General features: G+C 51.9%; 1 protein-coding gene across 8 annotated transcripts in view; it reads right to left on the bottom strand.

The window, feature by feature from the left end:
• Positions 1 to 913: 913 nt before the first annotated feature.
• Positions 914 to 27,129, bottom strand: part of USP31 (ubiquitin specific peptidase 31) — a 32,226-nt gene continuing 6,010 nt past the window's right edge. The window contains exons 2-17 of one of the 8 annotated variants that reach the window (XM_068423991.1): positions 20,121 to 20,258; positions 19,539 to 19,627; positions 18,603 to 18,695; positions 17,305 to 17,440; positions 16,647 to 16,791; positions 15,887 to 16,070; positions 15,295 to 15,406; positions 14,580 to 14,674; positions 13,987 to 14,064; positions 13,346 to 13,475; positions 12,822 to 12,941; positions 12,420 to 12,645; positions 11,600 to 11,758; positions 10,733 to 10,885; positions 8,131 to 9,686; positions 914 to 997 (exon numbers count right to left, since the gene is read on the bottom strand). In XM_068423991.1, the coding sequence (XP_068280092.1) occupies positions 8,146 to 9,686; positions 10,733 to 10,885; positions 11,600 to 11,758; positions 12,420 to 12,645; positions 12,822 to 12,941; positions 13,346 to 13,475; positions 13,987 to 14,064; positions 14,580 to 14,674; positions 15,295 to 15,406; positions 15,887 to 16,070; positions 16,647 to 16,791; positions 17,305 to 17,440; positions 18,603 to 18,695; positions 19,539 to 19,627; positions 20,121 to 20,258 (3,399 nt within the window). In that variant the 3' untranslated portion in view covers positions 914 to 997; positions 8,131 to 8,145. Of the gene's footprint in view, positions 998 to 1,499; positions 9,687 to 10,732; positions 10,886 to 11,599; positions 11,759 to 12,419; positions 12,646 to 12,821; positions 12,942 to 13,345; positions 13,476 to 13,986; positions 14,065 to 14,579; positions 14,675 to 15,294; positions 15,407 to 15,886; positions 16,071 to 16,646; positions 16,792 to 17,304; positions 17,441 to 18,602; positions 18,696 to 19,538; positions 19,628 to 20,120; positions 20,259 to 27,129 lie in introns of those variants that run through there. The other 7 variants (XR_011050183.1, XR_011050181.1, XR_011050182.1 and 4 more) reach the window with 7 other exon arrangements.

The raw sequence follows: 27,129 nt of genomic DNA, 5'->3' as shown, positions 1-27,129 counted from the left end.
TCAGCAGGAGGGTCAGAGTCCGAAGCAGAAATGCCCCCAGGCAGCTCCAGCCACTGCAGCTTCCACTTCCCCTCCTGTCCTGCAGCCGGGCTGCCATGCTGGATTGCTAAAGCACTGCACACCCCGTTCACCCTCCAGAGCAGAGCCCGGGCAGCCCAGCAGCCCCGGGGATGGTCTCCCAGCCGTGCCTGGAGCAGCTCACCCAGCCGAGGTGTCCCCGCAGATGGTGCAGCCTCCCACGGAGATGGAGTTCCTCCCTCGGGCAGCCGGGAGCAACGGCCTGTCCTCCTCCCACCTTGCTCCATCCTCCTCATCCACGGCCAAGAGCCACCGCTGCACACCCTGCTGAATGAAAAAGTGTTTAATTGGGATGCAGAGCTGGAGGAGCACACAATGAAGCACTCTGTTACTATCGCTCTTGCACAGTTTAAGCCTCAGTTCAGTAAAGAACCTTAAAAAAGGCCAATACTGAACCAAAGCTCAAGCAGCAGAGCCACAGGCTGCATCGCCACAGCGGCCAGGGGACAAGGAGCAGGCTGGAGCACAGCTGGCACCAGCACTGCGTGAGAGGGGACACGGGGATGCTCCCAGGAGAGCCTTGTGCCCGCCGGCGAGGGGAGAGCAACCCCGGCAGCCCCGGGATATGGGGCCAACGCCGATGGGAACCCGTGACCAGAGACCCACGGACAGAAAGGAGCCAGCGCAGCCGGGTGCTCCCAGCAGAGACCTGAGCTTTCCGCAGGGCTTTAGGGGCAGGAACAGCGAGGCTGAGCCCAGACACGAAGGTGTGGACGGGTGGGCAGGGGAGACCCCGCTGTGCCTGGCCAGGTATGAGCCCCGAACCCCAAAGAGGAGCCAGATCACATCCCCCTGCCCATGGGGCTCACGGATCAAACTCACCAGCACAAAAAGGCTCCGTCCAGGTCCTGCACCCCGCTCTGGGGATGTGCCAGCAGCAGGACCCCGTCCGAGCACCAGCAGGACCTGGGCTGCCCATCTGCAGAGAGAGAAGCAACAGGGTAAGGTAGGAGCCTGAGCCTCCCCCTCCCCAGCACGCAGGTCTACACCCAAAAACAGGCCTCCGGGCTTTTGCTCCCCAAGAGGAGCAGAGAGGATCCCCACGCAGGGCGCAGAGGGAAGTTACCCAGCCCTTGCCCCACTCCCACACCTGCGTGGGGAGGGGGCAGAGCTGCCAAGGCTGCGTGGGGCACCGAAGCCCCCCACGGTTACCACCCACACCCCCCGACCCCAGCCCTTCTGCAGGGGAGCGGGTCCCACCACGGCTGGCACGTGGCACCGGCAGCACCCGCAGCTCCAGCTCCAAGAGCCTGACACAAACCCGAGACACAAGCAGGGGGGTCCCGAGCGAGCCCCGCGGGGTGCCCGGCGCAGGGCAGCACCAGCGCGGTGCCCAGGGGAGCAGGCAGGGCAGGGAGCAGCCCTGGCCCCCGCCAGGCGAGGATGGGGACCTGGAAAAACGCTCACTCAGGCAGGATGCCTAGTAATAAATTTATTGTATTTTATTACATATTCCCCTTTTTGCACTTAATTCCAATTCCTCATATTCAAACTCTTCTTTCTGAAAGAAAATGATTTTTAACATAAAAATATAAATTCTGCATATTAAAAGTGCATACACCTTGAATAATAAAACATACAAATAAATAATAAAAGGCATCGACACAGTCTCATGCACTTGTCCTCAAATAATTTAAAATTTATGGTACAATGTTCAACCCCAAGCAAAGACAGCCTGCTTTCCAGATTACTGTACAGTTCAAAAACATTAAAATACAGAAGAGAATATAAAGGTGTGGGCGAGCCCCACAGCCCAGGACCGGTGTACAGTGACGTGACATGCAGTTTTCAGAACTGTAGATATTCCAGTGTAAAATCCGACATCGTGTCCCAAAGAGAACCTGCATTTGCGACAGGACTTAAAATTCAATTTTAACCAATGGTGAGGCACAGTTGGTGAGCAGGTCTGTACAAACCGATACTTGGAAGGCCACAAGAAAATCATCTATCCACTTGTAGCCTGTCTTCCCTCGTGTCACCCCACCCAAGGCAATGTAGCACCTAAGAACGGTTTCTTATTGCACTGCACAAATGCCACCCGAACCTGGCGCGAACCCTCTCGCGACGCTCGTGCTGCAGGGCCGAGAGTGGAACGGAGTTTGTGTCTGCGCTTAGTTTGAATCTGTGTCTTTTAAAAAACACTACTTGCAGATAAACTGAGTGCTGTCGCCTTTAAAAAAAATAGAAGATTCCCTAAACCTTTAGGCCTAATATAGATATTGTACAAGTCTCCAGGTACTTTTATTTTACAAAATAAAGCTCCTAATAGTAAATGCTTTACGGTGCTTTTACTAAGAAAACCACGTCGTACTTTCATCTCACCACAGATTAAAACTAAATTTCAGTTCCCTCCACAGGTAACACCAGACACACCAAATCAGTTTGGATGGGTAGGCGAATGACACAGAAAGACAACAGTAAATCATCTGGAATGGCGTTCCCAACCCTCCCCGTGCCGGCTGACCGAGGCGGAGGGTCCCAGAGCCCGTGGGGGGAGTGGGCTGAGCCCCTGCCCGACACCCAGCCCCTGCTCGGGGGGGACAAGGGTGCTGCGAGGCGGCACCTCGCGGGGGCACGGCCCGGCAGCCCCGCGGGCACCCCGGCACCTTCGCTTCTTGCCAGCCCGCCCCACGCCAGCCGCCCGCTCTGCCCGCTGTGACCCCAGGGCTCCGGCCCTGGTGGCCCCCGGTGGCCCCGCAGCCGCACGGCTCCAACACAAACGCCCCACGGCCCTGCCCGGGGCGGCGGGCAGAAGCCACATCACCAGTATGGGCAACACGCCAGCAACTGGGAGCCGCTCCCTTAGCACAGAAATCCAACACAAACTCTTTTTTTGCGTGCTCGTAGGGCTACAGGGGCTGCCTCTTCTCACCACGCAGAACACGTCACTAGAGTTACACGGAAATGGCAGGCTACACACAGAACACTGAGCAGGGTTTCCCTGGTAAAAAAAGAAAAAACAACACAAGACAGAAAACCAGTTTGTTCTCGTTTCACCATTCCGGATCCCTCCGACGTTACGCTACGCTCCAGCCTTGTCAGTAACGCAGAATCCCGCAAAGGAAAGAGTCAAAGATGTGCAAACAAAGCCGGGGCCGTGCTCCTGCGCCCAGGAACGGGAGAGGAGGCTCCAAGCAGCGCCCCGGAGCCCGCCCGGCTCCCGCCCGGCCCGCGGAGCGCGTCGGTGCTTGCATAGTCAGTGAGTGCATGCGCTGGGTACGCGAGAGCGGCCATGCAACTGCCTCTAGTGCCGAGAAAAAATGGTCATGCTCAAGTTTCAGCTTTGGAAAGCAAACAACCCTGCAGCTGAGACAGAGGAGGGCACTTACAGTGGAATAAGTGTACTGTAATTAAGCTGCTAATTGTCTATCCTAAGCATCTTTTTTTTTTATTTAGCCATATTAGATAAGCTCGAAAGGGTTAACAATTTATACACCCAAAGTGAGACACTGACAAGTTACAGAGAACTGCAGGCACCGAATTGTCTATCAAACGTGATTAATACAAATAAAAGGTGCCTCTTTAATACACGTCATTGAAAATGTGCTTATAATTCATATACTACTAAACACTATCCAAAAGACGCAGCCCAAAAAGGGTAAAAATAATTTCTTTAGGCGACTCCAGCAGGAATCGAGCACTGGAATGAAGGCGCCGCTTTCCTGCGCCCCGAGGGCTGATTCCAGGAGCAGAAGCAAGAGTCAGCCCAGAGATGTGTGTGAAACGCGAGTCACACGTGGCCCACGCAGGTGAGTTCAACCCAAAGGTGACTGGAAACACCTCCCACGGCCCGTCGGGGGAGCTGCAGCCTGCCTTCCCTCGGCGCTCGCACGGCTGGGAGGACGGGACAGCGCTGGGCCTCCCCCTCTCAAGGCACTTCTCACCAGCGTGAGGCTGCCCTGCAAACCTTTGCTTCCAGACCATCAGCTCCGGGGTCCCACGCTCCACCACCCCAAGCCAGGACAGCTCACCCCGTAGGCAGCCCCGCCACGGGCGGTCCCACACGCCCCACAGCTGTGTGTGACTGGCAAAGCGGACCCGGGCAGTAGCCGTCCTCGTCCTGCTCAGACCTGCAGCCACGGACCTCCAGGCGCCACGTGCCACCACCTGGGGCAAGTGGAGATCCCTGGCCAGCAGTGACCTTCGGAGAGGGCAGAACCCACCTCCTCCACAGGCACAAGTGCTTCTGGAGCCAAACCTGAACTTCAAGAGAGGTGACCATGTACGAAGGCTGCTGCAGAACAGCCTCAAGCCTTCACTGCTTCAATACCCAAAGGCAAGGTGGTGTTGGCATCTAGGACCTGAAGGTCCCTCTCTGGAGTGTCCCTTTGTACTGTGCCACATCCTTACCTCTGGACAAGGCGATACACAGGGACAGGAATTCCCGTGCATGAAAGGGCTAACAAAGAAGCCTGCTTTAAAGCAAGGAGACAAGACTGATGTTGCTTTTCCCCAATTCACTTTGAACAGGGCCTGCAAGAACCTACACTCAGTTTTAGAAAGCTTTACTCTGCACCACTGACGGAGCCATGACTTTAGCAGCAATCAGGCTTGGCTTCACACTCCTGTTCCCTTCAACCCTCTCCTGCACAAGGAAGTTCACACACTGCTGGAAATCTGTGACACCAAAAAGCAGACACAGAGCAGCAGCAAAGGGCTTTGTTCCAGAATCGACACAGCCACGGAACAGGGGCTGCACTGGCCAGGTCCTACACGGGCACGCTCTGGCCATTGCCCAGTGTGTGCCTCGCATTCAACAAGAACCACGGTGCACGCTTACAAGTCAAAACACTTTGCTTGAGGACACGCCAAGTCAAGCCCTCCCGAGCCAGAAAACCCCGGCAGCCCAGCACAGAGGAGCAGCAGCTCATCCACGCTCAGACGAGGGCCCCCTCGGTACAGCCCCGTCTGCCCCCTCCACGCTCAGCTGCAGAGCGAGGAGCCTGTGCGCCGGAGCTGCTGCGCTCAGAGGGACGGGTATGAAACCCAGTTTGGCAGCACACACAGTGGATAGCGCTGGAGGTGGCTGCGATTTCCATCAGGAATTATGGGGAATACACAGAGAAAGAGCTAGATTGCTATGATGGCATTGCAGAGGTTTGACTGCTTTTAACATCGGCTACCGGCACACTTGGCACCAGGACCTCCCAGGCCCATCTTGTCCAAATGGAGCTCCAGTGACCATCCCCATGCCCCAATACAAACATATCACAGAATCACAGAATCGGTTTGGTTGGAAAGGACCTTTAAGACCACAGAGTCCAACCATTAACCTAACACCACCAAGCCAACCACTAAACCATGTCCCTACTCGTCTTTTAAATCCCTCCAGGGATGGGGACTCCACCACTGCCCTGGGCAGCCTGTGCCACTGCTTGACAACCCTTTTGGGGAAGAAATTGTTCCTGATCTCCAATCTAAGTCTCCCCTGGCACAACTTGAGGCCGTTTCCTCTTGCCCTATCGCTTGTTACCTGGGAGAAGAGACCGACCCCACCTCACCCTCCTTTCAGGTACTTGCAGACAGCACATTGAACTGGTGTTCAGATAAAATGCCAATTTGGACATGGCTTCAAATTTCCTTCAGTCCATGCAGGCAATACAGGAGCAAAACCACCTCAAAAACCATACCCTACCTTCCAGTTTAAACTTCTTCAGTGAACGACAGCATGAAAAGAAAACGTCATTTGATAAAAATAACCTCTCAAATGCCCCATGGTAAAACGCACAGAAAACTGAGTTCTGTCTACTGTAAGATACCAAGCCAAGCCAGCACTCGCTACCAGAATTACATTCTTGCTAGAACAGTTGTTACAAGAGAAGAGCCAACACAGTGCAAGACCTTAATACAGATAAAACCTTAAACAAATACATCAACATCAACATTTCAGGAAGTAATTTAAGTACTACAATGTGAAGCAAGTCTTATCTGCTTTGCTGGATATAACAAAAAATAATCCAAGAATAATCCAAGTCGTACATTTAAGAAGCAAGTAATGCAATCTTTGCTTCTTGTTGCTGCGATAAATGAGACTGAACCAATACCCGGGAGAAGAAATGCATCAAGAAGATGGTCGTGTTCGGGTTTAAAAACACAGGCCAGGGCACAGAGTGCAGCATATTGTAAAAACATGCAGGTACTGGCATTGCTTCTGGGTTGCGTGAAGGTAAGGACTGCAGAACGTCAGCGGGAGAGAGCGGGGGTTACGCTGCGGGTGGGCACACGGGCACAGGCTGCCCAGGGCTCTGGGCACCCCAGCTCAGCCCCACACCCCGCTGCCTTTCCTCCAAGGCGTCAGCTGCCCCCAGCACACGCTCCTCTCCAAAGCTTGCTGCAGATGCGTGGTGAGCCGGGTGTAAAAAGCCACCACGGAGCAGCAGCGTGCCCAGACCTGGGGGCAAGGCTTCTCGCAGGGTCACCAGCACATCAGCTCAAGAGGAGGTGGAACAGATGAGCTCAGAGTAACTATTGTCTGAGGGCTGTTGGTCACGGTGACAGAAAAGGTGCACAAATACGTCTGTCCACAAGCACAGCCTGCAGAAGCTTTGCCAAACAGGACTGTCGGACAGGCAAGGACCTCGCCCAGAAGAGAAGCGTGCACAGCACACTGCCCAGCTGCTGCACGGCGTGAGCCACACGACAGATGGCTGCTGTACCCAAAGGATATGCAGCACGTTAATAAAAACTCATGAAATTAAAAAAAATACTACACCACATGTATATAAAAGGACTCGAGGAATCCACCTTTTAAGGGGAATCTTAAAGAACTTGAGGACTCTCCCCTTGAGGAAGGGCATGTAAACAAAGATAGATGTAGTGTTTTAACCCTGATAGCGACTGTCACCCAAACAGGAATGGGGGTCACTTCGCTACGAGACACGCGGCAGCCAGACCTGGTGGGGAAGGTGAGAAGCACGCCGAGGGGAGGAACGTAGCAGCGCTCTGGAGAACGACAAACTGCTCCGTGGTGTTTTGGTAGAGCCCCTCCACCCTGCACGAGGGGCTTGCTCAGAGCATGCTCAGAGAAGGCAAAGACAAGACGACGCCTGGTTTATCTAAACATTACTCCTACAAATAACGGATGCTACAGTCACACCACTACGATTAAGCATCTGAGCACATTAGGAAACACTTCTCAGGAGTTTGAACCGGGGTCCTAACAGCATCGCTGCCGCTCAGGTGCCTGAGGACAGCCCTCCTACAGCACTGCAACCATCTCCCACCCAGCACTTTCACAGGTACGAGCTGGCAACCAGCTGCTGCTTAGTGATTTCTTCTGTTCTTAGCATAGTGTTTCAGAAGAGAGAAAGCAACTAAAGAGGACAGAGTAGAGGCTGCCTTAGGTGTGAGCAGAGTAAAACTCTTCATAGACGTAGCAACAAAAAAAATCAGGTTATATTTCATGAAAAAACCCTTTCTGCTGTTGGAATGCAAAAATGAAATCTATTAGAGACACGCGCACACACAAACACACAGGTACCTTTCTGTCCATCCACTAATGCTAGTCCCTCCTATACTGGCTGAGTATATACCTGAGAAACAACATTAGCGTTGAAGTATTGCCCTTTAGAAAGCTTGAAAAATGGAGGGGAGCAGGGAGAGAGGGTTGAGAGAGAGCGTAAAGAAGCAGCAGTCTCTCCTTTCGTTTCCTTCGCATCCTCCACAGCTCAGAACAAGGCCATACACCAGCGTGGACACAGCCTGCTCGGAACAAGACCAAAGGAATATCAGTTCACAGCTCTACAAAGCACACCAGTGTCAGTACAACTGGGTTTCAGATTTCAAACCTTGAATCTGAAGGAAGTTGTTGCATTTTCTATTAAAGAGACTCCTGTACAAGTGCTATGGGACAAGCTGCATTCATGTTCACCAACGACTCCAGCTAGACTACTTGCATCAGTGCTGGCTGCCTGTGGCTATTTGGTTTGATGGCAGAATCAAAAGGCGCTTTAACAACTTGCAGTTAACTTCTCCTCAAAACACACATTAGGCACATGAACAAAAAAAACAAGAGCTCAGAATAAATTAGCTTCTCAGCAGAAGAAAAGACACCTGGATTGCAGCATTTCACTGAGGTTCCAGAGAAGGCCGTACAGACACCTGCATGCTGGAAGGTAATTTTTTCAGTGGCTTGTCAGCAGGCTGCTTGCCACTGGGAGGAGGAGACTGGACTCCGGGATCTAGCTGGGAAGACTTGGACTTGCGACTGGATAGCAGAGAATGTTTGTTGGGTGTGGCATCTTTTGTGACAAGTTTTTCTTTCGCAGTAACGTTGGCGTTGGTTTGAGGGGCTGGGGGGACACCACCTTTCTCAGATTTGTCTTCCAGCACATTTTTACTGCCCGACTTGGAGCTGCCACTCGCTGTCTTTTTTGAGAGCAGTGTTGTCTTTCCCAGGTCTGCTGACCTCCGGGTCTCCTTCTGCCTTAAGGCTGATTTAAAGAAAGACAATCCTTTCTCTTCTGACTTGCTGTCCCTCTTCAAACCAGAACGCACACCCACATTTGGAGACCGCAGGTTGGCCATAGAAGAACTCCGCACATGCTTGCTGTCTACTGCCCTGCTGTCACTCCTGGAGTGGCTTATCCGTGGGGAGCTCGTTCTTGAACTGCTGGTAACGCTCGTTTTATCTGACCCCAGACTTATCTTGGAGCCCTCTCTGCTGAGGCTTCGGTCTGAAGTCCGGCTCTTCCCAGCAGAAGAGCCCTTAGTCAATGAGCCTGATGGGGTTTTCTTGGCAGCTGCGGAGGACGGAGAACCTGACTTTTGCTTCTGCTGAGCCGATGGGACAGCCGCCTCAAGGGGCTTCGTGCCATGGTCCTTCCTAGCCTGAGTGGGAGCAGGAGACCCATGTCGCCCACTGGCCCTCGAGGAGTCGGTCTTACTTCTAGACCGGGAAACTTTCTGGGAACTCTTTAGTTGAGGAGGAGAAGAGCGAGAGACTTTGGTCTCTTGGGTAGGTAAGACTGTCCTTCCCTTCCTCAAACTTTTGTCTGGCTCAGAAACTCCCTTGGAGCTGTGAACCTTCTTAGGGGTGCCATCCACCTTCTCCGCAGCCAGCCCTGTCCCACTGGGGGCTTTCACCTCCTTGACTGGAGAGCTATCCACAGAATCACTCTGATCAACAAAGGCAATTTGATTGTTGTTATCAAAAGGGTCCAAAGCAGGGTGATTCCTGTCTGGCTGAACAGAGCTTTTACCACACCCATCCGAAAGATCAGAGCTAGATGTCCGCACAACAGACTCTTCCCTGAACGCCCCTTCCATGACAGCCAAAGGAGCTCTGCGAGCCGTCCTGTGCTCTCGCCGACTGCCATCACAGGGCTCCAAGTAGCTGCTAGAGAGATTCCTCAGGCTGCCAAAGCAAGAGGTGGAGACTTTATCATCAGCAGCCTCCCCGATCTTCTCCAGGGTGGAAGCAGAGGTATGTACAGGGGAGTCTCCAGAGAAGCGGGATGGAGAGTTGGAGCGAAACTGCAGTTTTGCGGAGAGCGACCACGAGGGCCTGACACCGTTTTCACTCACTGCCAGCGGGCTGGTGACAGAAGATCTAGACGACAAGCTCTGACGCTGGACACTCCTTACAAATGGACGAGTTGAAAATCCTCCTGCAGAGAAAGAAAGGGACATCCTCCGTATGAAAGCCCAGCCTGCAGTCGGTTTATCCCACCCACCCACCGACGCAGTTTCCCTAAGGGAGTCAGACAGCCCACACACACCACACCACACGCCTATCTCTGCACGCCTGCTGCAGCACAGCTTCCTGCCCAAAACCTGAACAAGGAATTCAATAACAGTTATTTGCTAGTGGTCACCCAGAAGTAACTCTCTGAAGTTTATAACTGAACATCCAGATTTACTTCTCATCCCTGAGCAGCAGGAGACCAAACACAGGTTTTGCACCTTGGAAGTCCTCGAAACGAGCAATGAGTTCAACTACAACTGTGCTCCCAGAAATACATTTTTCTGCATGAAAGAATATTTTCCCATACCATCCTGTGAAAGGCAAAGGAGGAATCCTACGTCTTTAGATAAAGCAATGTGTTTGTATTTACAAACACAAAGTACAATAAGCACTTTAGAATGTGACTGCCATAGCTAGATCTGACAGTCACCACAACACTGCTGGCAGGGACATCTCTCTACCCACTTCAAAATGCTCCGGCTGACCCCTGAAGCTCCATTTTCAAAAGTTTGAAGGCACCAGGTGGAGGAGCAGGGCAAAGCCAGGAACTGAACAGTTCTTTGCACACACAGGTGAATTTGCATATCTTCTCACCTTCCTGGCAGCGGTCATCTACAGCGCAGCAGCAGACAGTGCCTAGGCTGAGCTGCAGCCTATGCCAGCCTCCCTGCAAAGGTGCTGTAGTGAAACCCAGAAACAGCACAAACACAAAAAGTTCTTGATTGAGGTTTTGCTGATGGTATTTGCTTTCTTTGAAAGGCTCCTTAAGGTTCCTGCCCTGTTCTTCTCCATCCTTTCACACCAGAGAAGAGCTCACCTGTGCCAGAGCCCATCTGCTCCTGTTGACACAGTGCCTGCCTCCCCCCGCTGCTAGAGTAACTGTGCCTTTTGCAGCTGTTTTAGTAGGGATCTTGTAACAGAAAGACTCACGGCCCAGTATCCCCCCCACACTGCAGTGCTGATACACACCATCATCTTCACTCCTTTCCCCAGTCAGCTCTACCGACTCCGAGAGCGAAGCCAGAGACGTGCGCCGCGACGACGCTGCCGAAGCAATGCTGGGCTGCTTGCTGCCAGGGAGACGGCTGACCCAGTGCTCGCAGAGCGAGGAGCTTGTGGAGCCTGCAAGGAACCAGGCACAGACATCAGGCCAGCAGTGTGCAGCTGCAGAGCACGTGAAACCTTGGAAGGCCACTGAGAGTCGGGTAGGTACTGCACCACGCTGGCTTCCGCGGGTGCCTGGCCACAGCCTCAGCATCCAGATACTGCTGACAGAATCAGTCTACTTCTATGAAATAGTTATGGCCATAAGTGAAAGGCAGAACTGCACTTGCCCCAGTGTGCTGTGAATCAAAAGAATCAGCACAACAGCACGCAGGCAGAGGGCAGGCCGTGAGCTGCCCCAAAAACGCAGTGCAAATCCTTTCCTTTCTGAAGGCAAGTCCCCAAGCCTGCATCTCCCCCAGCTCACCCCGGGTTCAACCAACACATTCAGCTGCTGGCTGCCTACCTGAGACCAACAGCACTGCTGGAGGGAATGAACTCATCTCATTTTTATGTCATGGCTTTGACAAGGGTAGCTCTGAGCAGAATTACCCGTGGGGGTAGAGGGGGATTCCTCCACCTCCACAGCCTCTTTGCCACAAGTGGCCTTAACAGAAGAGGTGGGAGTTTCCCACAGCCCCCGATGCACAGCAGCAGACTGAGACAATCCTTGAGAGTTCTGGGACAGAGCACGGGGGCTTCAGCAGAGCTGTGCAGAAAATTCTTCAGAAGGACAAACTATCCATGGAAGACAAACTAGAACCACTCCTTGATAATGCCAGCAGGGCTTACCTGCCACAGAGCTGTTAGCAGACCACGATGGAATTGCTGTGCGTCTCTGGTAGAAAAGAATATAAGCTGTCTGCTTGCAGACTTCGTTTTCAGGAAGTTGCTGAACATCACTGTCATCAAAGCAATACCACTGGCCATCAACCGAGTTTTTGCAATATGCTGAGAGAGAACACATCACTATTAGACTTTCCTCACTCCTACTACTCTCAGGTTTGCTGTATGATAACTTAAACATGCCCTTATCTGCTATGATGGACTCAGGAAAATGAAAGGAAGAGATTTATTCATGCAACACATCCTCTTCCAGTCTGACTGGCAAGATGGGGGTTTGAGACCACCAGAATACAATGAAGAGCTCACAGTTCAGGATTTTCTTTGTCCAACATTACTGCTCAGAACAGAACACCATCTGGGGTGGCTCCACTCCATGTTCTGTTCCTTGCAGCAGTCTGCCTCCACCAGTGAATCTCCTTCTGACTGAGCCCACCCAGGACAACACAGCTCACAGACGTACATCAGAGGGCAAAACCGGACACACACACTTTCTGGGCTGCGGTGTGAAGTCATACAGATCCTAAGAACCACCAGGTAACCCTATCTCTGGGATAGTTTATCTTCTGGGTGCTCTGGGAGCTGCTGGAACCAGAAAAGAGCAGTTCATAAACTGGCTGAGCTATGCCTCCAGTATTACATAGTCAGTCCTTGTTTAGCTGGGTTAGGTCCTTGTGTCAAGAAAGATGAAGTTATGGACACTTAACAGAAAATATAACCTTTTTCTTTCTGAAAGGATCTAACACACATAATATTGCAGGATACTTGCCTGTATAGTGTCCCCCTTGCATGGTGCCGTGATGATTGCAGACAGCATACAGGTCATAGATATAGTCCTCAGGATCCCTTCCGAGACCATAGGGTCGCCTCCAGGGTGACCAGTGAGATGGCAGACTCCAGCTGCTCTGACTGCGTTTAACAACGTGAGGAGTCATGTCCAAACCACTCAGGGGGAATTTAACCATGTTTTGAAGTTTCATCCTTCGGTCTCCTTCCTGCACGAACAGAGAACAGCACGAGCTGCAGTGGCAGCAAGGCCACCGTGCTTGGGGAAAACAAAAACCCAGGAGAGGCATGCACAGGGCAGAACAGCTGCTCCTGAAGAGCTGGTGTAGTGAGGTCACTCCCTGGCTGAGCAGCAGTCCTCCAGCATCACTGCAGACATCCTTACCTGTCTAAACCTTTTGAGATGTATGATGAGAACATCAGGTAAGGTCCAGAGGCTCAGTGTGATGCTACCCTGCTGCAGCTGCTTGCAGTGTGGGCATCGCCACGCATCGTCTGGGGCAAGCTACAAGGAAGAGGCACGAGTGGGTATTAGTTTCCAAATTCCAGGGCAGCTTTCACTACAAATTCCCATGAAGAAGCCATACTGTTCTAGCTCTTTATAACACACACCAGAAAAAAAGACATGACTATTTCACAGGGAGGAAACTGCAGAATAGAAGAGTAAGTTCTCGTATCAACATCTGGGGGGTAAAAACCCCAAAAGCAGTACCTCCCACAACCTCCTCCTCACTGCAGGGGAACTCTGTTAGCAGGACTGGTAACTAGTGTTGTGGTACAAATTTATTCTCCTGTCTCCACAAATCAGCATTTGCAGAAAACAGCTACTCTGCTGAGTATGGCAGCTCAGGCAGCACGGGGACCAGCCAGACCTTCCGAGTCCTGGCTGCTGTATGGTCTTGTCCCTACCTGTTCCTCTTTGGTGTACAGTTGGAAACACTGAGATAAAGTGCAGGTCTGAGGTTGATGATGAAGCTCTCTCTGCTGGCGGACGCTTTCAGAGTCTGGAATATATTCCTCTTCCATGTTCACAAACAAGCTGCATCAGGGAGACAACACATTTACCAGCACAGCCGCCTGCTCCCCACGCTGCCGAGGAGCCGCTCTGAAGGTACGAACAGCAGCTCCTTCCTGGATTTGTCCCACTGCACGTGAGCGAGAGCTGACTGGCAAGAGATCCTGCCAGGGCAACGCAACTGAGCACAGGGGTACACAGCTTCAGTGGGCACCCGCTCCACTTATCTCAGACAGAACAAAGCTACTCACTGCCCACAAGCTTTTTCACGTGAGTGTGATTTGTGGGGGAAGGAGCCACAGGCGAGACACCTGCTCTGTAATGCAAAACCCCGGCTACAGAGAAAAGGACCCCAACTCAGAGCAAGTCTGGTGCACCCAGCCCCAGTCTGCCCCTGTGGACGGGGGCCAGGGCACAGGTGGAGTTTCTGAGGGGTCTCACATTTGCTGAAGGGTGCACAGTTCACACAGAGCCAAGCTGGCCACAAGCATCGCTCGAGGTGAGCACACTTCAAGGCTTTCTATTTCATACTTACTACTCTTTAGTTTCTTTGTCCCATTCCACCACTAATTTCACGTGAGCAGTTCCCCCCTGTCCACACGACTTCAATGCCCTGGAGAGAGGAGCAGACAGAAGTTAGACCACTTTCCAATCTGAAGCCTACGTTATCTCTTACATGTATATAACCTCTCTCCACTGGCCCTCCATCCTTCCTCCACTCCCACAGCTCAAGTTGGCAAAGCAGTAACAGGAATTCACACAGCAAAGAACACGGCAAAGCTGGCAAACTGCACTTACCTCAGTACACTAGTTCAGTAAATAAACGTACACTTATTTACAGAACAGGCATCTACAAAAATGTCTAAAGAACAACAGTCACTAAAAAAAAAATGGTGGGAGTAATGCTTTCATTCTCTTCATTTCCAAGGAGGACAGACTCCAGATGACATGACACACAACTCTGCAATCCTCACAGCTTCTTGAGGACACTCAGTTGTTTCCCTGCTCCTCAGGCCTCTGAAGTCCACTCCACGCATCCACACCACGACTGTCCCTTTCTGCATGACCACACACTGAGCTCCCAGCTGACAAACCTCTCTCCACGCCTGGGAACAAGGACCAACTCACCTTTCCACTGTTGGATGGCAGAGGGGTCGCTCCTCCTGAGGTAGCAAATACGTTATGCCCACAACACTGACCACTCGCAAGCTGAACGGGCAAACCTGCAAAGACAGCAGAAGCCATCTCAGTGACTCAGACCCAACCTACCTATGTGCAAACCTGCTCTCAGCACCAGCTGACACACACTTTATCCTCGAATGTGTGTTTTACACGAGAAAGCAAATGCACGAGGTCTCAAACATGCCTATGTCAAGCAGCAACACGGGGGTGAGGTAGTGAGGTACGGCAGCTGAGGCTTTGTACCCAACAACTCCTCTACGGTGACCAGAGAAGACATCCCTCTTCACCCCTCTGCTCTCAGAGGGGGTTCTCATCAGAAACACGCAGTCACTAAGCAGATGTCTCAGCTTTTCTTTTAGGCAAACACAACCAACCCGTGGATTTCCAGTGCAGACAGCAGCACGAAGCTCTGAAGCACTTCCTGGGAGCAAGGAAGTGAAGCATGGAATTTCTTCACCTCATCAGCCTACAGATCACCTGTACCTTTCGCAAACAGACAAAAGCACCAAAGAGGTGGACTTCAACACTACTGCACAAAGAAATACAGGGAAGCCATGAGCTCAGCGTGTGCAGCATGTTCATCACTCCAAGTGAGCGGTTTCCCCTTCAGTTCACGTCACCCGGAGATGGAAGTCCCAAAACAGATGACCCATGTGCTCACCTGCATGCAGGCTGCAGGCCGCAGGAAATACTGCATCTTCTCCAGAATTTCCTTCTGCAGAATATCCCAAGCAATTGTTTTTTCCAAATGCAACACAAAGGGCAAGCCAAACCTAAAGGAAGGAGTAGCATTTGAGGGAGCAAGAAAAGATTATTCTGTTCTGCAATCGGATCCCCAAACTCTGATGGTGCCGCTCTCCTGAGAGAGTTCTCAGTCCGTGGTTGGTACAAATGCCTTTGCCATGGTCATTTCTCACTTCCCCCCACCCACTGCTTGCACTCCAGTTAAACATTTCCACACATCCCAGGATCTGGTGCTTGCTGCTTTCTGAAACCAGCGAGCTCTATAGAGAGGTGGTATGTCCTTCCGACTGGTCTGCATTCAGCACTTTCAGTAACACTGGGCTATTTGAAGTTCACCCAAATTAGGAGTATTTTGCTGCATTCATTAATGGTTTTTGATCAACATGTTCTTTAGCACCTAATGCAAGCTAGGAGTGCAAGCTGTCGCTCCTTCACCTTGTGTTTTCACTACACGGTGAGTAAGACCCAGGTCAGCTAAGGATAACTCTAACCGTGAAGCTGCCACTCACCTTTTGCTCTGCTGTCCAGTGCACGCTCTGTTACACACCAGCAACACAATCTTGTCGTTTGCTACTGGTTTAGTAGAGGACTGTTCCAGTTTTCCAGACTTCACCGTTCCTTGAGAGTAAGATATTGTTCGGGAGTGCTCAGTGCCACATTTCAAGTTATTCAGGTTATTGTTCACATGTATTCCTGAAAAATTAGGAGAAAGGAAACATTTTGTTACGTCATTTGCCTTTAGTGCCCTGATGCCCCCCTCAAGAAACCCTCCAGCTGCAGAGGAGCAGGCCAGCATGGAATCAAGACCATTTTTATTACTTGTATGAAGGCTTCAAAGAGCAATTACTTTTCATAGTGACTATTTCTTTACAGGAAGAAATTACATGCAAGTGCTCACCTCACTGATTTTCACAGTAATTTGTACAAGTACTCATAGTTTTGTCTGCCAACAAGAAAAGCTAAAGTGACAGAGACCCTACTTGCTGCTTCCAATAATAAAATTTGCCTTTGATTAAGCTCTGTCTACCCAGGATGCAATTACTCCCTTTCACCGAGAGGGAGATGCAGAGAAGCTGAGGGCTTTGAGCTTTGAAGGTGTTTGTTCATTCCTGAGACTGCTGGAATGAGTCTGGACAAAGTCAGAGTTGAATCAATAGACCAAAACATCAACTACTTGTGGATCTTCTGTTCTCTAGTATATCCTTTTCCAAAACAAGCCTCCCTCACCTCCTCACCTGAGGTGGGCATTAAGTGGAGCCATCAACTTACCTCTCTGACTGAGGATACCCTCGGGCCTAAATATCTCTGGGGTCTCAAAGGCAAAAATGCAGTCGCTTTCATGAATGGTGTCCAGGTCATCAGTGTCGCAGAAGGAACGATGAAACCCATCGTAGTACATCTCCGTCAGCACGATCTAGAGTCAGCAGAAGCAAACCAGAACCCATTAAATTACCTGTGCCTGGGCCAGCTGAGCTGCCCTGTTGCTCAACTGGGATCTTCCTGCTACAAGAGGACATTCCTCAAAACATCCTGGCATCAGCCAGGAGCAAGGATGAGGGAAAAGGACTGCCATAAAGGAGAAGCTGAGGCAAAGGCGGTATGTGAAGCGGTTTTGGTGGGATCCAACAGCTTTCCTGAAGCTCTTCCTACACCTACAGATGCCTGATGTTTCCCTCACTGGCAGCACACACTAACCACCGGGTAATCAGGCAGAAGATCTGCCATCAACAGATGGCTATCCCAGCGTCACTGGGCTTCAAAAAGTCAACGCACAGGGAAAAACGTGATCCAGATTACCACCACCCTGCTTCCCCCATTCATTTATGAACAGTGAATTTCAATTTCTGTATATCCAACACGGGATGAAAGCCTCCACACTCCTTTCCGCTGAAGAGAGGGCACGTGGGTGACAAGACTGGCCCGTTACCTGCTCCGTGGGTATCTTGGTCTCTGCAGAGACAGCCTCCCGCAGCCGGGCCACCGTTCCGGAGATGGGCACTGCCACCCCGATGCGCATGCAGTGAGAGCACTTCCCCCGGTACACCACGGTGACGTAGAGCGGCCTGCGGAGGGCAGGGGAGGCACTGCTGGGCTGGGCTGAGCACGTCTGGGCAGCACCTTGAACAGCCAACCCAGCCCGCGTGCACCCAGGCTACGGGTAAGCTCCAGGGCCCCCAGGACAGCCTGGATCCACCTCACACTGGAGCTGTGCTCGGCCCCAGCCAGACAAATATGTTTGATTTCCACAGACTCCTTTCTCACTACATGGACTGGTGTTACTTGCTCCCACAAGTAGAAAGTCTTCTCAAAAAAGCCCCACAAACTTAAAAGTAAAACTCTATGACAAGGCAATTGCAATTGTCCAACAAGGACCCTCTAATGCAGCGTAGGACAGTCCGAGGCAGCACCTTAAAGCACTCGGAAAGCTGCTGCTGGGAACAGTTGCTCTAGGTTGTCTCCAACACCAGCCAGAAGTACACCTCAGGAAGAGAAGGGGGGCAGCCAGCCTGCCAGGGCCACCGTCCCTGGAAAGCCCTCTCAGCCTCCCCTCGCTGGTAGGGCAGGGACTTCTGAACAAAACGTGACACCGTCCTGTTTCATATGTTCTTTCATCACTTCCTTCCATTGCTTCTTGAACCCACACAAATTTTCTGCATCCCAAACATCAGATGAAGGAGTTGCACAGCAAAACTACCCATTGTACAAATAAGCATCTCTATCTTTGCTCTGAACTTTTCATCTGGATGGTTTTTCTCCCTGGAGCTTTTTTCTTTATTGGCAACAGCTGTCCTTCAAAAAAGCAAAGCATTCTGCAGGAAAGCTGTTAACTTCATTGTTTGAAACTGGAGTGATCAGGGAGACTGTTCTAAAGAATGCAAAAAAAAAAAAGGGTTTCATCCTTTTCTCCTTTTTAATTTCAAAATGCTATAAATTAAGTCAAAAGCAAAATATTTTGGTTACCTGAACCAAAGATATTTTTTTCTCCCCAAAATTAATTCTATAGGAAGTTAAGGGTGGGGGCGGAGGGCCATTCTGAAACAAGTAAAAGGCTCCATTTTCCAATTTACCTGCAAAGCAAAAAATTTAAGCCCCATATGGCTCTATCTATCTTTTTTAAAGACTTCCTGGAGAGATTTTGCTGACATCTCTCTTCCTTCTGTAGCAAATTAAACAACACTATATGCATGGGAAACAGCCAACGTTAAACTCAAGACAGTTACATACCGGGTGTGAGGCAGAGGAATGGGCAGAGAGATGCAGAGAAAAGGGTCGAAGGTGTTACTCTGCTTCTGGCAATGAGGGCACGTCAGGGAGGACCTAGCACAAACACCAGTAACAGAGCGGGTTACACCTCATTTCATCAGGAACGGGTAAATCACCAAATCACAAACAACAACCTTTGCACGTCAGCCTGGCTGCCCCATCTACTCTTCTTTCTCCGTACACAGCGGAGGGGAAAACCATACTATATCACTCACATTCAGAATTATCCTGCACCTTACACTGGCTTCATGTTTTATACCAGGCTTAGGGCTTCTCCTTTGCAAAGGAAGACTTGGCAAATATCGTGGAGAAAGCCCAGCAATTAAAATTCTTACAGCAGCACAGGCACGAGCCATCGAGGAGCACTGGAAATGAGGCTGTTTTCTTGTATTAGGTCTGAAATTAGAAAGCTCCCTTCCCAGGAGGTACAGGAAACCCACGGGAAAACCCTGAAGGGACAGTGGAAGATTCAGCTCAGAATTCCCGAGTGCCACATAACAGGAACTGTCAGACGCCCGGGACCCATAACTCCCCAGCAGCCTCCAGGCACCTCCAGATTTAGCCCCAGGCTCTTGCCCCTGAGCAGCCAGGGTGAGCCTCGCAGCACCGAGCTATCCCGAGTCTTTGCTCCACTGAGCACTGAAGCGCTATGTCAGGCCAGGTGAAGAGGTGGTACATACTGTAGATTTTCACAGAATATACCAAATATGAAGTAGTGAAATGTTCTCCCTCCTCTGGAGCAAGATCTTAGTTCAGATTTCATTCAGCAGGAATTCAGAAACAGCTGTTAACACAATGACACCAGTCTCAACTGTACTGGGAGCTAGCGTCAGGGTAGAATTACACTGGGGTCACCAATACATGCAATAATGCCTCAAAATTTACAGAATATCACACCTGTACTGGGCTTGAAAGAGTTCCTGCACGAAAGTACTGCTGATTGGAAAGGCTGGTCCCTCGAGCAGCATGTCATCCTCCAGCGGCGGCTGAAAGAGAAGAATAAACCCTAGAAGCACATCCAAGCGTGGAGGTGCACCTCATCAGACGGCTCCAGTACTCCTGCTCGAATTTGTGTCCTCCTTGCCCCACACCAGCAGAAAAATGTCACAAGCCTTTTAAACAACAACCACACTCTGCTCACACGTGTGGCTGTGGAGGAACGTGAGGTAGCTGGGGCAGCCCAAGGCAAGGCAGGGGTCTCACACCAGACGACGTGTCTGGCAGCCCCTGTAATGCCTCCCAGCTCTTGCAGGGCACTATGTGACCACTCACGAATTATTCTACTGGGGAGCACTGCCAGGGATTAGTGGACAGCTAGTTACATTCACAGAGCCAGAAACAAGCAGTATTTCAACCCAAGCTTTTGTTCCATCCAAACTATCGTAGCTGAGAAGCCAACAGGGAGATCTAATTTAAAAAGAAAGACTGTATGCAAAGTCACAGCTACTCTCCCACGCTGGCTCCCACAAAAGCCCGTACCTTGAGCGGAGGCATGCCGCTGTAACTCACTGCGGTGTTCAGATCTTCATGGACTCTGTCGAGAAGCCAAAGCAGGAACTCCTGTGCGTCGTGCTGGGCGTTCCCGCGGTACTGCATAGCGTTCTTGGACACGATGTTCTGCAGAGACAGACAGCGTACAGAGAAAGCTCTTCCCTTTACCAAGCCCTCACAATCAGAGAGGCAGAGTTACCAGCACACTCAAAACCAGGGCCTGCCGACAGCTCCGGACAGGGCACTGCCTTCCCACGCCACCTGGGGACGGGCCAGGAGGGGCCACCGCGTGCAGGACCCTCCGCACAAGGGGAGTTAAAGCAGCAGCTGATGCCTGGCTGGGCAGAGAAACGGCCACCAGCTCTCAGAGCAGACCAGAGGGGTTACAGCAGCGCCTGGGGAGGAACTGCAGCGTCCTTTGAACAGAAATGTTTAGAGCAAACTCAGGTCTCAATTCAGATGAGATGAACACCAAAACGATCAGTCTACAGGACTTTCACACAAGGCAAGAGCGAGGCAAGCTCACTTCAACCCACTGACGATGTCAGGCCGTATTTCCCGTGCTAACACAGAGCCCAGGCCATTTTTAATCACACCTATCCATGTACAGGTCTGAAACTGTTCAACTCCTAAAATCTGCTATTTGTTTAAGCTGAAGCAAAACAAATATTGAGTCTCCTGGTGTCCACTCACCCTGTCTGGCTCAGGGAGCCAAACGAGGGAGGGCTCAGACAGCCACAGGCACGATGTGCACAAGGGGCACTGCTCTGGATACACGCTCAGAGCCTGGGGAATGCATCTAATTCACTCTTGAATTCCCAGAGAAGCCATCTCAGGAGGACACCAACACACCCGAGGGATTTGCTCAAACCTGTTTTTCTTCCGGACACAAACAGGAAGGGCTTGAAGCCCACCAGCAACCGAGATCTGCTCTACACAGATGTACCCTTGCCCCACAGCTCAGGGGACACCTTCCATAACACTGGAGTTTGCACAGAGACCTTCCTGTGCCGCGTACCCCCGGGAAAAGCCGTCCTGTCTGGGGTGTGCCATGTCAGCACCTGCGACTGTCGGTACACCTGGGGAGGGACAGAAAGTGCTTACATGGGACTCAGCTTGTTTGAGCAGGGTCCCCAAAAAGGGGCAGTGGCACCAGCAGAGACCAGACTGTACCTGCAGGGCAAGGACCAGGCGAGAAGGCTGCAGCAGACGGGCTGCCCCGAGGAGCGCCCAGAGGGGCCAGGCGGGCTGCACGCGCGGTGCCAGAGCTCCTCCAATTCCCTAATCAGCCTTGGCAACAGATTTGAGAAATGAGGTTGGGCTGCTCGCTTTATCTAGAAAACGGGGTCACCAGAAGGGGGGAGTGATGAAAGAGACAGGAAAGGACTGATAAACATACGCTCTCTGTCCTCAATAATCTGTCCACCTGCCTCAAGGCAGCAGAACAAGGGAAAACAAAAATAATCTGCTCTCATTACATACGGGCGAGCCCTTCTGACAACAGATTTACTGCCCTCGCCTGCACAGGGACCAGCACCCTCCCACATAAAATACACACGCACAGTTTTAAACAAGTCCGCAGCAGATGCTCACCTCTGCACCACCAAGGTGCCAGCCCAGCACACCCCGGCTCGGTGCTCGATGTAACGCGAGATTGGGATGCTGCTGCAAGCCAGCTTACTGGGGAGAAAAATTGGAAGTAGTGTGCATGGACTCAAAGGTTAAAGGGGATCAAAGAGCCTTCTCCACTCCTAGTTCCCATTAAGCAAAACAAGATCCATTGGCAGGAAAAAAATGACAAAACATGATCCAAAAAATGATCTTAAGCCTCCTCAGGTATCAGGCTGATACCTCTTGCCCTCCTTCAGCAGAAAGCCTAGGGAATTATTCGTGTTGCACCAACCTATGAAATTTAACACTAATCGTGAAAGTACAGTGAACATGCAGATCCTGATCTGATCCCTAAGCACTCGACATCCATCCAGCAGATATTGGGACAAGATGGCAACGACCTCGAGAAGCCTAGTTTAGCTGTGCTAGAAACCCACCGCCCCCGAGTCACACCTCAAGACACAACCTTGTCGTTCCACCAGCTGACAGGTACTGGCAAGACCAAGCTCCTTCTTCTCAGCAGTGAGCTGACCGAAGAGGGCCAAGAGAAAGAGAGGTGCCAAAACACACCCCCCCCCCCCCCCATCAGCGTACTGTCTTCTCCACACTAAGACACAAAAAGGTTTGATAGCGTCAGGCCAGCACGAACGCTTTTCAGTCGGCATGCTAAGAGCTGCCTGCCTTACCTGCTCTGGTGTGCTCTAGTTAAGTTAGCCAACAGGTGCTACCACCACGCTTCAAGTCCTAGTCTAGACAGAGCTGAAGATAAAAAGGTCTTTGGGATCGCTAGGAGGAAGTGAAGCTGGTATTTCAAGTAAGAAAAAGGGGCGTGAGGGGCTCTGTATGGAAACAGACAGAAGTAAGGACTTCAGGAACCCAGGGAGTATCTTATCGCCTCTCTCAGCACCACCAGCATGCCGCTGCTGTCTAGACCCTCACTGGCTTTCAGTGATGTGATGTGACGTCCTACAGCAAGCTGCACAAGCCCATGGCACCCCACAGCAGAGCAAACCCCAGGGATTTGCAACAACCGTGTGCCTTGGGCTGTGTCCGTGTCATTCCTCATCCCAGAAGCACCTCTGTGACAACTGTTCTGGTTTCCTCGACACTCTCGCAGCCTGAGTGGACCAAGGATAAAGAGCTGCCTGTGGAGACAGATCACAAGACATTGGAAGTGATTCAGGAAGCACTACAAAACATCAGATGCAATTCCCTCACAAGAGGCTCTGCTACGAAAACACTCCAGCAACAGCAGCGTGTTCCCAGCATTACTCACGCTTCCTGCCATCGCCGCTGCTAGTGGGTTTGTTATTACTTAAACCTCTGCTTCTGCTGCTCTGAAATGTTACGTGCCCTCCTCCCAGTATGCTCCCAGAGACAGGCAAGGTGTAAAGGAGGAGCAACAGACACGCAGCGCAGAACCATCAGTACCAAGGAACGCAATTAAATCAAAGTGAGAGATAAAGGTGCTGACTCAAAAAAGCAATTTAACAACTTGAGAAAAATACCAGGAACTCCTAAAGCGCCGTCTCCACTCAGCTAGACAGCTCAGCAACCAAAAACAGCCTCCACCCCTCCCTGGCTCCAAAGCAGCCCCCTCCCTCCGGCCGAGGGCAGCGGGCTGTACGAACGAGCGCTGGGGACCCTACAGCCCTGTAGGGACAAGCCAGACCGGCAGATCCTGAACAGCTCCGATACCATTTCACGGGCAAAACCAGCAAGTGGCAGCTCGTCATTAAGCATCACACACCCTGGTATTTATTTCCTGAGACTCCCTGTCCAGCTTGTGAGCTGCCACCCTGAGCCTGCGGGTCTCCTGCCCTCGCTCTGCGCAGGGCTGAGGCAGTTCAGCTCAGTCTGTAACGGTGCGATCCAGGCGACATCTGTGCAGCTCAGGCAGCGACCTCGGTTTAGACAAGGCCACAACTGCCAACACCCCCTCCCCAAGATACCTGCTCAGCCACCCAGGCTGCAGGAAGATTACTTTACACAGATATAAGTCGAAACAGAACCTCAAACCTTCTCTCTTCTTTCACTCATCAGGTAAGAGAAGACAACACCTCGTTTTGCTGGTCCTGTTTATGCTGAACCCGCTGCAGTAAAGCAACAGCAACTGCAGCTGGCTGCAGGTACAGAGTTAAGAAGCTACTGGTTTAAAAAACACATAAAAACACTTTAAGAACACCACATTTACCAACCTCTCATAGGCTTTAATCCTCTGCCCCTAATCTGAATCTGGTGTAAGCACAGGTGGTGCATCTGAACAGACTCCGTCCATCACCGCAGGGTATTAACAACAGGTCAGGAACGATTTTGGTGCAGCTGTTCCAGATGGGAGACACCAGGAACGGTCTCCAAAGCTCCCTTCCCAACACCTTGCCACGCTGTACAGCCGGGCACCTCCAGCCCTGGTCCCCAGCTCAGCCCCTAAGAGTCTGGCAGAGGGAATGAAATCTTCCCTTCCCCCAGATGTGCGAGCACCGGCACACTGCCACCCTGAATGGAAGCGGCCCCATCAGAAGAGATAAGAGGGGGAAAACGATAATTTCCTATCGATCCCATACACTTATCTAACCCCCTAATGCAAGCACCCTACAACCAAACAAGTCCCTGTCCGTCTATAAAGCAGATTTACAGCAAAGACGCATTATCATTTTTATCAGCCCACTGAAAGTTTAATAATCATTCATCTCTTGCTCTAAATAGATGCAATAAATAAAGCCAAACACAGCTGAACTCCTGGCCTCTCCTTTGCTGCTGTTATTGTTCCAGATCACAAAGACAACTAAAGGAAAACTGTCAGTCTGCTGTTTTCCAGTGTGCCTCTGGTAGGAAGCACCTGTGGAAAGGTTTTTGTACAGGAGCGGATGAAGGCAGCTCATTAGAGACCTGACACAATGACACGGGTGAGCAGGAAAGAAAGGCTATTCTTTATGTTTCATTGAACATCATCAAGTTCTGCTCAACCAGAGCATTTTTTTTTCTTTCCTAAACCCACACAGTTCTGTGTTTGGGCAACTTCTACAGCAGACATCTCATGAAGAGTGTTTATCTAAATGACTCCCTCCGCTCACGCACAGACACAGCGATGTCCCCTCTCCGAACTGAGGTATTCTTGTCTGGGGAAAGCAACACCTGGGAAACAACGTGGTTCAGAACTTCTGTTCATCGCCAGCCTGGGGACAAAGCCAAGGCCAGCAGTGACCCTTTGCCCAGGTGGGAGCGCCAGCGGGGACGCTGCCAGCGGAGACCGTTACGCTCTTCCCTGGCCAGGGCCCTGCCGCTGGCTGCCACCAACAGACCTGCACGGCTGCCAGCACTCGGGACACATCGGCTCAGCTGCACGCCACAGAAAAAAAGAAAACCAGGGAGACTGAGTGCAATGAGCCTCCACTGAGGCTCACAGCGATGCCAGCTGCCTCCCCGCAGCAGCACACGGAGCGCTGGCACGGCAGCGCGCCCAACAACTCGTCACCCTTCCTGCCAGGAGCGGGGGATTCGGCAGCAGACAGCCTCTGTGGCATCTCCACTGGCAGAGCTGTACCACAGCTCTCCAGAAGGCAGGAAAAGGGAGTTTTGAAGAGTGTTGAAGCAGCCAGGGCAGGATAAAATGCTCCTCCTTTGCCCCGCGGGCGGCGGAGAGGTGCTGGGGCTCTGGAGGCAGCACCCCACGGGCAGCCGGCTGTCCCTGGGGCCGGCGCAGGCCCTTGCCTGCCGCAGAGGGGGAAATAAGCACAGCCATTTACTATTCCACTTCAAAACTGTGAAAACAAGAGGAGCACGGCAGAGCGCGGCACGCCAGGACCAGAGGGGATTCTCCCCCGCGTTTAACGAGCCCGGACAAGACGCATCACCCCACCAGCCCCTGCCTGACATCGGCCTCGTTCCAGCAGCTCCTCTCACCCTTCCAGGCTGAAGCCTTACTTAACCCTGAATAACCACCTTCCTTCAACACGTAAGGAGAGAGCGAAGCCTGTCAAGACGACACCTTGCAGGGCTGCTGTGTGCGCACAGTGCTCCCTGCCCGGCGCAGGCACCGGCACGCAGGGCGCTGGCTGCTATGCCAGCTCCCCTGCACGGCGGGGCACAGCGGGAGCGGGCAGAGGGCTCGCAGCCGGGGCCAGTGCTTGCCAGCCGCCTCTGCCGTGCTGGAAAGGGACCCGGACGCGGAGGTGGGTTGTTGGGCGCTGCGTTCCCAAACAGGCCGGCTCCTTCCCAGGCTCTTCGCAGGAGTGCAGTCACGCCTGCCGAAGGCACCCCCGGGAGCTGGGGCTGGCTGCCGGGAGAATTCATCCCTATAAACAGCAGAAATCAGATTTTGCTCTACTAAAAGGCTTTGTTTTCTGGCTATGCCAGCAGAGCAACCTGTGGGATTGAAAAGAGTGAGGGACTAAGGAACGGGGGAATGCCACAAGTGTGAAGCAGTACAGTAAAGGAGAGATGAGAAACGCTGATGTAAAGGACAGACTCAAGGGCTTGTGCTCCAGCTGCACACCCGTGCCCCTCCTGCTCTCTCCAGGTGTTGTCTGAGGTCCCAAGTTAGAGCACGGGCCCCTGCGACGGGGATCTGATCCCTACTGCTCACTTGAGCCTCCCCACGCACTTCAAGGATGCTGCAAAACAAACGTTCATTTCACTGGCACAACCATATACAGAAGAGCTCATTAGAGCAGTGCTTTGCAGCAGTTATGCGCTTAGAGGGACACACGAAATGGGCTCACTCGCAGTGAAGCGTGGCCATTTACAAACGCCAGCGTGCACAGCAGGGCACGGAGCACCACACAGATCCAATTAAGCTGCCCAAGAACCAGCATTCCCTCGCCCACTCCACAAGTTGCCAGACATGACGTGGTTTTCATACTTTCACCGTTTGTACTTCTGTGGAGGCAGCGTGGAAATAAAGAGCTCAGAGGACAGAGAACGTGTTTGTGCACAGCTGCCAAATTGCCCTTGCAGGCCCTGACAGGGTCCATCCAGCCGCCAGCCCCAGGGCCCCCTCGCAGTGGGGCCACAGAGCTGCTCTACATTGGGGTCTCTTCCCCTGCCTCCCCCTCGCCCTTCCCTCCACCCATCTCCTGGACTCCTGGAGCAGAGCAGCCGCACCTTCTGCCTCCCCCTCCAGCAGAACCCCCTTAGCAAACCCGCGTCCAGGCTCCGCAGCTCGGCTCTCTGCTCCCCTCCCCTTCTGCTGCACTTAGATCAAAATTTGAAGTATAACCTAGAAATCCCCAGAAAAGTCTTTGGATTTGACAGGTAAATCAGACCGCTGCTTTAAGGCCACCAGGATCTCGCTGCAGGAAACCCTCTCAGGGAGTTTATGTGAGGGAGGAAAAAGAGTAAAGAAAAATACGCTTCAATTGTAAGGAAATATACACAAAGGAAAAGG

The sequence above is a fragment of the Nyctibius grandis genome, chromosome Z (assembly GCF_013368605.1).
Source record: "Nyctibius grandis isolate bNycGra1 chromosome Z, bNycGra1.pri, whole genome shotgun sequence".
NCBI lineage: Eukaryota > Metazoa > Chordata > Aves > Nyctibiiformes > Nyctibiidae > Nyctibius > Nyctibius grandis.
The sequence above is the reverse complement of the archived record's forward strand: the minus strand, read 5'-3'. Positions and strand labels throughout refer to the sequence as shown.